The sequence below is a fragment of the Misgurnus anguillicaudatus genome, chromosome 23 (genome assembly GCF_027580225.2).
Source record: "Misgurnus anguillicaudatus chromosome 23, ASM2758022v2, whole genome shotgun sequence".
Lineage (NCBI taxonomy): Eukaryota > Metazoa > Chordata > Actinopteri > Cypriniformes > Cobitidae > Misgurnus > Misgurnus anguillicaudatus.
Genome location: NC_073359.2, coordinates 9,743,156 through 9,758,257, shown reverse-complemented (window position 1 = coordinate 9,758,257; position 15,102 = coordinate 9,743,156). Strand labels below are relative to the sequence as shown.

Below are 15,102 nucleotides of genomic sequence, written 5' to 3'. Positions count from 1 at the left end.
TTATGGGTCAAAAATAAGCCAGATATTTTTAGAGTGTTTATTTTCACAGAATATTCTTTACATTATGTAGGATGATTTTGTAAAAAAATGACTTGATATATATTGAGTGATATATTGTATGGTTAAACAGATGCAAGACAGAACGGACGAATCACAATTCAGTGTTTCACAATGACCTCACTGCTGTTGGTTATATTTTCCTGCAAATTCAGTCAATGCAAGTTTATGAGAGATTTTCAAACTTTAATCTTCTTTAATAGTCGAAATTTAATACTTGGGGTTTAGGGAAGATCAACACAAACTTTCTGAAAGTTCTGGACCGCTACTGGGAACGCCCTTAATTTATACATGCATGTGACGACTATTATCAAAAGTAAGTCCAAGATAATTTTGTACACCATTTTAAAATGAGAAAAAATGTGTTGAAGCAAAAAAATTGTTGGTTAGGCGGAAGTTGTACTGTAGGGACCAGCTTTATGCTATGGAGCTATCCTCCATCTGTCAACATAGGGAGTTGTGATTCTTGCATCAGCAGAGCAAGGCTCAGCATCAAGAGAAACGGGGTGAAGAGAGAGAGAGAGATTTTGTGTGTGTGTGTGTGTTAGAGAGACGGAAAGAGAAATTTTAACAGCAGCTAAATTCTCATCAGGCACGCTAGGCTGAATGTTCCCTTAGAAGCAAAGCATGACACCAGTGGGCAGCATCTGCTCTGTGGATTTGCTTCCTTTTTAAAAACTGCATCAATCGCATTAGAGAAATAGTTTTGTAGTCCATTTTCAGTTTGTAAATGCATGTTTGGTGGTTCAGTCTTCATGAATGGACGTGGTTTGTGTGTAATTTACTCTGAAATCCCACCACATGTCTGGTGCACTTGAACGTTTAGTGCGTTTCATGAGACTGCAATGTTACAATTATGTTTTAAGGGACAGTTTAACCCAAAATGAAATTTATGTCATCATTTACTGACACTCATGTCGTTCCTGACTCTTTTCCCATTCAAGGAAAGTAAATGTCACTAACATTACAAACATCTGTTTTTGTAGTTCAGGGGAGAAAAACAGTTAAAACATCACGAGTAAATTGGAAATAAAAGTATAAAAGCTGTCACTGGGACAGGATCCTTTATAAAGGTCCCAATATGTACTTTTGAGGTACTAATATGAACTTTTTTGAAAGGTATCGCTTCAGTAACAGCGTTTGTACCTTATTGTGAGAGTGATTTAACAGGGCATAGACCCCATCTTTCATCTAATCTAGGCCTGTTTGTGTATTTAGGTCTAAGCTTTTACCCCTCTGATTTACATGCTATGAAAGGTTGCCTGCAAGCCAGAGTTTAATGAGAACACCCTGGTGAGATGGTTAACCCATGAATCACTCTTAAAATATGATGGCCCCCCGCTTTATTCCAATAGCTTTTTCAAAAATTATTAGAAACTTTTTTTTATTTAGTCTTGTTTCAGTTGACGTAATGTTTTCACATTTTCAGTATTCAGGTTGTTCTTGCTGAATCTTACAGCTCTATAAAAGTGTGAGAGAGCAGATTTTTGACATGCTCTCATCTTAAAAATCACACTTTTTAAGTTTGCACGCATTTTCCCAAAATAAATCAAGTTATTCCCTGTTAAAGCTTACCGTGCAGGAGCAAAACAGCTTGTTTGACTTGGAATACATAAGGTTTAGCATATTTGTACCATGTGATTTTTCAAAACAGTCGAATTTTTGAGTTGAATTATTTTAAGGTGAAAACCTTATGTCTTAAAAGTAATATATCATAAATATTTTATGTTCTTACAAAGTTAAAAAATTAACTAAGTTGAACCTATCATGTTTAGTATAGCATACAATTTAAAAACCCCATATAGACTCTAAAAAAATGGGCCCTATAGCTATCCCTAGGGCAGTAACCTTTCAATAAGACATAACTCACATAAAGAGTTCATATAGATACCAAAGAGTCCATATTATCACATTAAAGGTTCATATTGGTACCAAAGAGTGCAGATTATTATACATTAATGCTTCAAATTGGGGACAAATGTACATATCTGCACCTAAATTGTACATGTTTCAAGGGGTACCATCCTAGTGACAGTTTGGGACCATTTTTATCACGTTTCAGACAGTGTAAAAACGCCTTTGGTTTTTGGTGAACTAAGAGCTACATAAAATACCGTACAATTTTTATATGAATATTAAATAAACACATAAATACATCCAGCTTTATAATCATATATCTATAAATCATAGTCTTATATTAACCATATGACAAACTATAAGTGACGCAGTCTATTTAAAGAAAAAAAAGTGAATTTACAGATACATTTTTGTGAGTAATACCGTTTATTGAAAGATTTTGACAATGACCTTGTATATTATGACCATGTTTCCTATTTCTGAAACACCCCAACACTTCATCCATGTCTCGATTTGCTGACACACCCTTTCGGGTGATAAGAGTCTTTACTAATGAGTTGCTAAAATTGTGTGTTAGATTAGGGAGACACCCAAAATGTGCAATGTTGGGTTTCCTCAAGGACCAAGACTGTTATATAAACAAGATTATATTCACATATGATAAAAGTGAATCATATTCGCGCGTGTATATTCAGTGCTCACTCCGGATTTGTTGTATAATTGACACTCATGCTGGGAAGAGAGAAACAAGGAACAGCCCCCATCTGCTGGTAACATTGCTCCTGAGTCCTGTCTAACCCCCCCTTCACTTCATCTATCTCTTCTTCACTGCAAGACTGGGACTTTAGGACGGATCTCACCGGCTAATGGTAAAACACCACTTTTTCTATTGTTTCTTTTCGTGAAGGTTAAATCAACCAGATACGTAGCTTTACTTTTTTAATGCATGTTATTTTTGCATAATGGCGAGGGAAGACGGTTTCTAAAGGCAATTTGCACAGGTGACAGGTAAAAGTTAATGCTGACGAAATATTACATATGGATGTAGGTTAAATAAAGATTAATATATTATTGAAACCTAGTCCCATATGAACATTATTTATATGGGCTGTGGATAAAGGAAATAATTGAATAATTCATTAAAACCTCTGGCATTGTGTAATCGATATAATTAACCTTTAAATTTAACTAAACACCGACCGTGACGGTATACAATTATTCGTTAAAGTAAAACGCAAATGCATCAATAATTGTATTGGTGAAAAGTACAGTGCAAAAATATCTTAGCTACAAATAAGAATCAAACTACTTTAAGACAATAGATCATCTAGAGTAAAGATAAATATGGCTGTTTTAATAATTAAAAAATAAATACAACAAGAAATGTACGATTTTGTGCTTCGTATGGGCTATGCGAAAGGGGAGTAAAATATAGGAGTCAATTACATGTTAGATTATCTAATTTATGTGCTTCTGTTAAAATGATTTAAGTCTAAAAAATGTAATCATACTAACGAATATTTATACTTACGATAAATATTTGGTGTAAAGATTTTGTAACGCTGGCAGATAAAAAAAGTAACAGAAATTGATTATTATTATTAGCTTTTTTCATTCAACATTTGTTTCTTCAAGTACGTTTAATAATTTCTAAAATGTGATTTTTGAGAGAGAAAAAATAGGCCTATGTGCAAAGGCTGTATCCAGAAACTAAAAGGAGCGAATAAAAATGTAAAGTAGGAAAGCAGCTATCTGTCAAAACAATTTTCCCTTTAAATTAAATTAGCAGTCTCGTTAATTTACCAAAGGAAGCAATAATTGCAATACTGAAGCAAATCCATATTTTGATGTAAATAATTATTTTGTGCAAATACAACAGCGATTGTCACGAAATAATATGTAAATGAACTACGAGCATTGCACTTTTAAAGGTATACGTGTAATGTAATATAAGAGATGCATGAACAGCGCCTACACAAGCCATGCTGCCTTTGATATCATTACTAAGTGCATTTACTATCAAAGATGTGTTTTGATTTTTATATCAAATGTACTATTTTAATTCACATAGAAAAAAGATTTTGCGTTTGATACGTTAAAATCAAAGCAAAAATCAAAATCTAAACAACTGATTATTCCTCCTTACATCATTTCCTATTCTGTTTCTTTATCTCTCTCTCTACACACACACACACACTATGAAAGCATTACACACACCTTGATGGCTGTGTGACAGATTTTAAAATTACGCTAATTTTACCTTTTGGGTCTGTTTTTACTTAATATCGTCGTGAATGTCTTAATGTGTGTGCATCGGAGCTACGAACTGCTGAGTGCAAATTAAAAACAAATTACACGTGGTTACAATTTCTTTACTTATTTTTTCAATTTGTAGACGTAATATAAAATTACTAAACATTTATAAAAAAACGAATTTCACAAACCTATTCCTGAAATAAATTATTAAATAAAATAGAAGCCGAACAAAAATCATGTATACTGTACAACCAAACAATGTAGTTTATGGGTTTAATTACATATGAGTTATCAGACATACAGAATTCTGGTATAATATAAACTGCACTATAAAGACTCAAAGCACAAATAAAACTACATCATACAATTATATTTCTCACGAAACTGCAATGCTTAATGATCCCAAATTTCTTTAAATTTAATACATTATTGATCAATTTAATAATAAGACAAGTGTAAAATACATGCAAGCAACTAATCTAAAAGCAAACAAAAAACCTTAAATGTAAAAAGGCAAAGTGTCAAAGCATCAGTCAATAAAAGAAGTAAAAGGTCTATACCAAGTGCTTTCCACGCTCGTGTTGCCCATCACCATCGGTTTGAAAAGAGAGTGACAGGTCTTTGTTGGTGAATAGAAATCAGTGGCATAGGAGAGAGGGAGAACTCCTCCTACCCAATTACCCAAGCTGGGCAGGCGTTTGCTCTCTTCACAAATAGGACACAGGATCTCTAACACACACAGTCCCAAACCTGACTTTCAAGCATTCGGATCCCCAGTAGGAGATTGGGACTATCTGAAATCACCATTTAAAACTTCAGACGCGTAAACATCTCGTCCAGACTTCTGGTTTTGCCTTATATCATCCGGACTATACTTTTTCCCTCCTAGACATTGGAGAAGTGGACTGGTTCCTGTCTCTCAGCTTGTTCTTGCGTTTTCCATCAAACTCTATCGGCTTCGTTTTTAAGCTTGCATTTGTGTGAATTTGTTGGTGCAGATCCTCTCGGATGTTTTAAGGATCCGGACAGTTGTATATGGAAGTTGTGGGGTGCAAGGCGAAAGAAAGCAGTTGCACATTGCGTCCAGCAGCCATGCTTTTCCACGGCATCTCTGGGGATCATATTCAAGGGATCATGGAGGAGATGGAGAGGAGATCCAAAACGGAGTCTCGTCTTGGTAAAACCGTTCAGATGAACGGGCGAGAGACGGTAAGATTTTGTTTTGGATGGTTTGTTTTCCATTTGGTGTGCCTTTGGGTTGTTTTAATTGCATTACTTCGTCTTTATGACACAGTTAACAGCTTGTAACCAACTTCTAAAATAAATAAATTAAAGATTGAAATAAACAACAACAGCAATGCAGCGAAAATTAGTTTAGTAGTGTAAGATCCAAGTTTTGCCTTATTAGCAGGCCTCGTGTATTACGGGAAATTGATGTTTCCTAAATGATTCATGGAGGTACGATTTTTTTAAATTAACATATCAGTTAATAATTTTTATAATAGCCTTAAGTAGTTGTAATAGTTTTGAAATTTATTTCGAGCATGTCATAGACACAAATGTTTTATACATATTATTGTAATACTCTAGTTATTATAATACTATATCACTTAATAGTATCTATAATACGTAAAACATTATACATTTTCACGCATTTATACATTTTATCAATTCAGGCATCTTATTTATATCTTAAAAAATTAAAACGTTTTATAAATTAAAGTCTATTTTTTCCATCTTTCATATTTAGTAGCTGAACGAGCCTGACCCAGTCGCTATTAAAATGTGTAACTTTGTTGCTCTGTTAACAATAACATTCGTAAAAAAAATGTACTATTTTTTACTTATTTAGTAGCCTACTTATTTAGTTGTATTTCTGTTGTGGCAAACGAATATATTTTAATCATCAGCTTTCACTGACTCCCATCTATTTTTCTTATTTTATTGTTAAAGACTATGCCCTCCATGAGTCCAGAGAAGCCTGCCTTATGCGCCGGCTGTGGTGGGAAAATCTCGGACAGATATTACTTACTCGCCGTTGATAAACAGTGGCATTTACGGTGTCTGAAGTGTTGTGAATGTAAACTGGCCCTCGAGTCCGAACTGACGTGTTTCGCCAAGGATGGCAGCATTTACTGCAAAGAGGATTACTACAGGTAAGATCTAACTTTTTGGCCTATTTAGTAGGCCTTAGATAGTAAGGCCGCTTGCAATCTGCAGCTTGTGAGAAATGTAAACTTTTGTAAACTTTGCTGATTACAAAGTAAAAAGAACTGGTGACAGCTGAGCCAAAATCCAATGTAAACCATTGACCCATATAGAGATCAGCAGTGATTCAATGACACGTTTAAACATGAGCTGGTCTATTCTTGTCTAAAAACATTTGAGAAAAAACTGTTGCAAGAACGTTTACATTAAAAATATTGTAATCCGTTCAAAATATTTTTCCGCTAATCCAATGGCCTAAGAAGTGTGAGCAATGACTTCTTTTGTAACTAAAATAATGTGCAAAACAATTTGACACCTTAAACTGACCTAAATTAAGACAAAATAATCACTTTCATTAATAACATAAGTGCTAACAATTTCGTTTGTCCACGTGTCTTATTTATTTAGAAATGTCATTTGCTCTATATTTCAGGTTATAAACACACATATTTATATTTGACTATACTTGTTCAATAGGCCTGCTAGTGTAGCCCACCAACACAAAACTGATATGTTAAGCATTAGCAATAATGTTTGTCAGTGATGATAAATGAATTGAATGTTTCAGAAGGTTCTCCGTGCAGAGATGTGCCCGCTGCCACCTTGGTATCTCCGCATCGGAAATGGTGATGCGCGCCAGGGACTCCGTGTACCATCTGAGCTGCTTCACCTGCACCACATGCAACAAAACACTGACCACGGGTGACCATTTCGGCATGAAAGACAACTTGGTTTACTGCCGGGTTCACTTCGAGACCCTTATTCAGGGAGAATATCACCCTCAATTAAACTACGCTGAATTAGCGGCCAAAGGCGGGGGGCTTGCTTTGCCTTACTTCAATGGCACGGGCACGGTGCAGAAAGGAAGGCCGCGGAAGAGGAAGAGTCCGGCGATCGGGATAGATATCGGCAATTACAACTCAGGTGAGATGTTTGTTAATAGCTGTTTAATTAATGGCCTGATTTAAACACGCGTAGTTGTCTACAAATAAAATAGCTATTTTTCTGATCACACTTTATATCTGTTTTTATTTACAAATTAATTACATTTGGAAGTTTAGAATAAATGTGATGAGAAACATTTATTCGAATCAGCTTTTATTAATGGCTGTTTCCGAATTTGCCCATTAGGCTATTATTAAAGTTCTCGTACATTGTTCGATAAATTGGCTACGTTACTATATTACAAATAGTGTATTGTGTATCATGTGAAATTAGTGTTTATTTATAAACTTTATTTATTTGATATTAAGGTCTAGTCTAGTCATTTCTTTTTTTTTAGAAATTCTGATAAACACCATCTATTTAATATGCAATTTGTGGGCCTGCTTTCAGTAAACACTATAAGCCTAATACGCTTACTGTAGGATCTGGTTATAATTCCTATATACATTGTTCAATTATTACATTATAATATTAAACTAACAAGTTGGTTATATCATGGATAGGCTACTAAATCTTAGTGTATAGGATTTTCTTTATTTACCTATATTTTTAAATTTTTAGATTTGGTAGCATATTCATTTAATTTATTTCACCGACAGTGCCAGCAGCAGTCAAAATAACGCACTTTTCCTCGCCGCTGATTGGATCAGATTAATTATAGGTCTGCCTCATTAGTGCGTCATCAAACATCTAATTTAAAATTCTCAAAGGAGTGAACCCTTGACCCAACCCCACGTGCAGGAATCATAGCTATTTAAGATCACTTGCCTCGTGTCGGTTTCTGTACCTTTATATAGACGTCATTATTTTACATTTCTTTCGTTTTCGATTAACATTTTATTCGAATGTTTGAATGAAGAAACATAACGCCATAACACAAATCCCCGCTGCGCGTGTTTTGTTGTGGCTGTTACAATTGCTGTGTGCCTGGAAAAAATGGCTTTGTGTGCCAAGTATGTGCCGTTCTTCATGAATGGAGAGAAATAAGGGTAATCTGCCTGTTAATTGTTCTCTGTTAATTGAATGTGACGTCGGAATCTCTGGCTCTTCACCAGCTCTCATTCAGCTACATGAAGGTCATTGCTGTTCTCAGGACAACTCAACACGTTTCAAACAGTTATTAATAACAAAGTTTTAACAGTTATAAAAATAAACGCGGATCAATCCGACTTTAAACTCGTTCAGACACTAACGTGTTGTGACGTTTGAATGTATGCTGTTGTTTGTCCTAAGAAATTAAGCGGTTGTCAGCTGTAATAATTATCAAGTTGACACGACTTGTGTATAAATTTCATTTGGCGATATAGTAAATTTATTTCGAATTGTTTGGATAATGGCTTATTATTATTATTTATTATATAACATAATAATAATAATAATAATAATAATAATAATAATAATAATAATAATAATATAATATTGTAAAATTTTTGTGTTTGTATTTTTATAGCTTTCTTGTTCATTCGGTTTTTCCCTAATTTCTCCTTATTTATTATCTGCTTTTCTGTTTCTCCACAGATACTGTTTATGTATCTTTTTTCGTGTCTTAGCATATGGGCTCAAATTTAAACGAATAATTTTTTAAAACTGATTTTTGCAACATTTCATCTTATTAGGCGCCAAAATTCAGCATATAACCAATGTACTGTAAGTCATAATGCATGAGTAGCCTATAGGCTACTTGTTGCATAGACATTTGCAGATAGAGACCTCTGGTGGCAAAAAATAAAGTGGGACGTAAAGGCAAGCACATGTTTTCATGAGGTTCTCATAGCTCTATAAATTTAAAATACTTACTGTTTTGAATTAGTATTACGATTGTAAATACGAATATATTTGAAGAGATGAGCAACAATGTTCATTACCAAATTGATGAAATGGATCAGCGCCCTAAAGCAGGATTTATAATGCAAAACTGACACTTTTTTTTAAAATATGCTATTCCTTTAGCTATTTTGGCACGGTTTAATATTTAATTTGAATGTATTAATAGCGATATTTTCAAATTATCACGTAAATAAGAGGAAATAAAATCGAAATGACGTTAAAACGAGTGATAATTAATTGATACAATGCTATTAATATTTTATACAAATGGAATCTCTAAATTTGGATGTATACTATTAGGCTAATAAATTTCAATTGTTTATTTAGGAAACGTGTTGAATTATTCGTTTTAATGAATATCAGTATCCAAGGATTACAATACAGTCAATGTAAATAAACGAGGTAAATTTTCATGGTTGCCAAAATGTCTAATGTATGTAATGTTTTTAAAATACATGCTCGTCCATGTACCATCTCTGAAGATAGCCTTGCAATTTATCAAACGTTTTGTTGCTTTTATAATCGTTAATAAAAACGATTAATTCACGAACACCTACACTTTTATTTCAGAGAGATATCAAATATTGTTTATTATTGCTTGTTCTTATTTTCTCCAATCTTGTTTTTTTCTCAGGTTGTAACGAGAACGACGCGGATCATTTGGATCGCGATCAGCAGTCGTACCCTCCTTCCCAGAAGACCAAGCGCATGCGCACGTCCTTCAAACACCATCAGCTCCGCACCATGAAGTCCTACTTTGCCATAAACCACAACCCTGATGCAAAGGACTTAAAACAGCTGGCCCAAAAAACGGGCTTGACCAAGAGAGTTCTTCAGGTAAGAGTCACCTGATGTCTTAACACAGTTAGAGTCCATTTCACATTCACACCAGTCATCTCATCTTTGAGTTGTTTTGTTTTTCGTTTTCATCCCGGGACATATTTGGTTGTGTTACGTCATGTAGTTTCACATGTTGCAGGGCAATAGCTAGAAAGTGTAGATAAAATGTGTTTTGATTCTGAATACCTGAATAGTTTCCATTTCAAATTAAGAAATAATTCAAGGGGCAATACTGATACACCGATATCCATTAAGCAACCTTTAAAAAGCTAAATGTTTGGAAATAAATGCATACATGCAAACATTATACGGACACCAATTTCTGATGATCTGAATTGGATTGTGTCCATTTGAAGGATTGGTCCATGTTTTTGACTCCCTATTGTCTTAGCAAAAGTTGAGGCCTATACTGTAGTTCCCTATAGCTTATAGATCTTTTCACTTTGGCATTGTTGAGTAAAATGATTGTTAAAATGATATTAAAGGCAAAAATATGACAATAATTCGAAAACAAAGCACAAAAGAAGTAAAGACCCTGGGATTGGTTTGCAGGTTTGGTTCCAAAACGCACGGGCCAAATTCAGAAGGAACGTTTTGCGGCAGGAGAATGGGGGTGTTGATAAGGCTGATGGCACATCACTTCCGCCGCCCTCATCTGACAGCGGTCCTCTGACCCCACCAAGCACGGCCACCACACTAACTGACCTGACCAATCCCTCTATCACCGTAGTAACATCAGTGACCTCTAGTTTGGACAGCCACGAATCTGGGAGTCCCCCACAAACTACCTTGACAAACCTTTTCTAACACGGATTTGTTTTTATTTTTTGTCCTTTATCACCCCCTTTTTTTCTGATTGTTGTCCACGAAACACTTTTTGGAGACCAGGGAAAGACCTTTGGACATTGAACAAAAATGAAAGACCTAAATGTGTAGCATTTGCAACCGCGTGGCAGCTGAGTTTGTTTTTTTTGTTGTTTTTTTTTTGGTTAAAAATCTGCACAGTTATCATTTTAGACGGTGACTAATTTTTATTTTTAAGACATTAAAATGTGAGTTTCAGTTTAAATACCCTCCAAAAATATATCTGCACACTGTGTGCCAGCATACATGTTATGTTTTTTGCATTTTAGCCTTTCTGGTATGGAAATACAAATATATTTGTAAGAACGTAATATAAAGAAAATTATTTATTTCATTTGTATCTTAAATTGGACATACTTTCTTTAAATGGTTTAGGTTTCACCGTGCAGATCTTTACAGTGATTGTAGCTCATTCTGTACCTTCACATTACAGTTGTCTCCAAAACTCAAATGCCCAGCGGATGCTGTAACCTCAATTTAGCACTGTTCCCTCACCGATTCTGCAATGAAAAATCAAACTGTACACCTGTACTTCATCTGTACAGTAAGAAATGCTTCAAATGCCCGATTTTGGCACGACGTTGTGCAATATCAGATTTTCAAGGTGGCCTAATGAATTGTTTCTAAAGTAGCAGATTTAACCCTGTCTGTTTGGGCCTCAACTAGTGGGACAACTGTTTCGAATTAAGAGATAAATACTCGGTGACAATATGGTGCCCAGTAGGAAACATTATGAGCGAGTCCCTCATGCTGAATGTAGGTCCCAGCGTGACTTGTGAATGCTAAGCAGGAAGTTCCTGCTGCTTTTATGAATCCAGAAAATTCAGAATTGATAAGCGAGATAACTCGAAGAGAAGCATCTTTTCTTTTCCTTTTCTAAGACGGACCCTTGCCACTGAACAGACCAAAAAATATTTATTGTGGGTTGGAGGTGCAGGGCAGTTTAAGATCGGTCGGGGTAAAACATTTCCTAAATTTGTTCTGTTGTAGAACAAAGTGGTACACTAGATCTACTTCATGAAGTAGATGCTTAACTCAGTTCTACTATGTGCCTTACCTTGGAAGAGAGTTTGTGAAATTCAGGAGATACATGTTTGTTTGTTAAATGATTTACATTCTTGAAACGCCTCACTAGTTTTGTACTGTTCTGTTTTCCATCTGACTTTTGGAAGATCTTTTTAATAGCGTATTCTGTTACGAGGGGGCAGCAATGTCATAGAAAGCAGTTCAGTGCACTCTTTCTGATATAGTTGGTAAATCCGAGAATCATATATATTGATCTTCGTGTTAATAGTACAGTACGTGTTCTGCCGAGATTGTCCATGTTTCCTTGTTTCTTGAAAATGATGGTGTATAGAAACTATTTCCCCTTAAATATTTATGGACCAAACAGTTGTTATATCTTATTAAATTTGTGTGAATAAAATACTTTGCATTACAAGAGTTTTATTTTTCATTACACAAACCATTTTATGTTGACTTAAAATTCTGCTCACAGGGAAAAAAAATACAGATCAAACCAAAACAAAACCCTTGCACATTTTGCTTTCATCGATTTTAAACGTTACTGTTTGTTGATACAAAGTAATGCCCCATGGATTTGAACCAAAGCCCTGTAGTTACAAGTAAAACAAATTCTGTAGAAATTACAGTATTACTGGGTATTACTGGCAACTATCTGCCAGTAACTTACTGTAGATTTTACATTTATGTTATTTACTAGCAACAGTTTGTTCAAAGTTAAATGAACATGAAACATTTTCAGTCTTTATCTTCTACAGTAAGTTACTGGCAACCAGCTGCACTGTAAAAAAAAATCTGTAGAAATTGCAGCTGGGTTGCCGGTAACTTACCGTAGATTTAAATTAATGTTATTTACTGGCAATGTTTTGTTCTTTGGCAAAGTCTTTGTCTTTACAGAGTAAAACAAAAAAAAAAGCATCAAGCATAACATTCTGGTAAACAAAATCTGAAGCAAAAAACAGAAAAAGGTTGATGATGATTTTTGGTTCCCAGAATGCTTTGCATGAGACTGTTATTGTATAGTTTTATTCTGTAAAGATAAAGACGTGTTAATATTTAAAATGTATTTAATTTTGAACAAACTCTTGCCAGTAAATAACATAAATTTAAATCTACGGTAAATTACCGGCAACCCAGCTGCAATAACATTGTAATTTTTTTACAGTGTGCATAATTACAGCAAATTTTTTACAGCGTAGATGAGGATTGCTTTTTAATGCATGAACTTTCATAAAGAAATACAGATCAAAGTAATGCTAGATAGCATTAAAATAAACCTTTCAAAGCAAGGTTACTCTGTAGTTTAATATATTGTTACTTTATGATTTTTTTTCAGGGAGAACAAATCTTGGGGCATTACAGCCAAACTTCACGACGTTTGAAAATTCCCTAAAGTATTTAAAGAAGGGGGAAAACTTTGATCGGAATTCTTCACCATTGAAGACAAAGACAATATTAGGATATTAAAGATAATAAAGTGATAAAAATCTACGAAAAAATGTAATCCAAAAATGTTCGACGCTACCTTTGTCCGAGAATTCTTATGGAAAGAATATTAAAGTTATACACTATTGCTGATGTACATATTTTGGAGCGTTCTTGCTCCAAGAGGCGACTGCAGGAGATGGAGGACTAAAAATCACATATGCATGCATGTCTACACACACACGCACACATACTGAAAACTACCTTGTAATTCTGCTTGCTGTAAACATTCCTGTGCAACAAATGTCCATGAACACACAGTCTTCCTTAAACTTGGCAGCGAAATGAGAAAATCAAAGGGAGGACTATTAAACACCATATGGCTGTACTAAAAAACGAAACTAAGCTAAAAAAAAAGATTAACATTGCATGCACTTCATTATGTTTATATTATTTTATATTGATGTTTTATTTGTTGTTATTCTTAATGCGTTCAAAGGAATTTTTATTGTGAAGCCAGAATCATACCGTTAAAAGTAAAAAAAGTAAAAATAAATAAGTGAAAGCATGCTTTATTTGGCAATAAAAGGTGATTATTTAAAATAAAAAATGTTTTTTTTGTATTGTGGTATTAGTTGATAAAACATGTATTTTTATCAGTCATTGTGTATGCACGCTTGATAAAATATTTGTAAAATATTGTTAAAAAAAATCCTCAGAGAACTCTTTCAGTCCACTTGTTAAACAATGCTTGTATTATGCTGCATGTCTTGTTAAGGGTTGTAAACAGAGTTTGGACAAGCTTTGGGCCACATGGGGGCCCGGTAAACAGAACAGTGTTGAATTCCAGCTATGCCTGAGATGTCAGTGTAGCTCTGAGCTGCATCACTGATCTGCCGCTCGTAGGATCAAGATAACCACAAAAACATTCATTTCGCTCCACAGATGATTTCTGCACTTGCACACAACTTTAAATGCTCTGTTGGATAATCTAACTACTGTATATGCTTCATATAATAACTGGTTTTGTATGCCTGCTTAAACCTCACAACATGCCATGCTAATATTTTTTTAAATGGTCAGATTGGGGAAAAAATGAAAAAAATATATCCAGCACACTTTCACTTTTTATAGTGATACATATGCATGGTTTTGTATGGCTAATATCCTCATTAAACTATCAAATGTTCTTAAAAAATGGACACAAGGAAAGCTTACTTGGTTGTGTTTTTATTATTATTACAGTACTACTTTATATGTGATCAGCATCAGGCTACAGTTATTGTTATTGGAAACCTATAAAGTCAGCAATGCCAAGGTCCTGGTTTGCACACAATTTTACAAAAAGTGCTTAAAATGTGTAATATAGCCTATTCTACATACATTTATGGATTCTGCAGATACATCACATCCGGTAATCAGTATTTTTTGGGGGGGCAAAGTCAGCAGATATGCTCAAGCTTTCTACACCTCTTTTAAAAAAATAAGGTCCTGAGATATCAAAAAGAAGGCAATGATAAGTAGAAGATTTTTCATCCAGGACTTGAGGAGGAGTGGACGGTCACCGTAACCAGAAGCAAACAGAAACCTGAATGTTATCATCTAAAGCAGACTACGATTATATGGAAATCACATGTGGAGCCAAACTGCATGAGGAATGGAGAAGGTTTGTGATGTTTATAACTGAGCACCATGTTGTGTTGCTAACACACAGTCGGATGAGTGACGATTCGCACAGTACAAAGAGTTTTATACAGAAACATCATCCTAAAAAAGGTACAAGAAGGTACTAAAGTTGTC

General features: G+C 34.6%; 1 protein-coding gene across 4 annotated transcripts; it reads left to right on the top strand.

Moving 5' to 3' along the window:
• The first annotated feature begins 2,643 nt into the window (after positions 1–2,643).
• lhx9 (LIM homeobox 9) lies at positions 2,644–14,508 on the top strand. Of its 4 annotated transcripts, XM_055218316.2 has the most exons (6): positions 2,644–2,783; positions 5,169–5,379; positions 6,124–6,326; positions 6,947–7,302; positions 9,785–9,987; positions 10,543–12,280. In XM_055218316.2, the coding sequence occupies exons 2-6, from the start codon at positions 5,206–5,208 to the stop codon at positions 10,795–10,797; spliced, it is 1,191 nt and encodes a 396-aa protein (XP_055074291.1). In that variant the 5' UTR covers positions 2,644–2,783; positions 5,169–5,205; the 3' UTR covers positions 10,798–12,280. The 4 variants fall into 4 exon arrangements, with proteins under 4 accessions (XP_055074291.1, XP_055074292.1, XP_055074290.1 ...); XM_055218317.2 differs by lacking the exon at positions 2,644–2,783 and having other exon boundaries at positions 4,664–5,379; positions 6,950–7,302; XM_055218315.2 differs by lacking the exon at positions 2,644–2,783 and having other exon boundaries at positions 4,670–5,379.
• Positions 14,509–15,102: the final 594 nt, after the last annotated feature.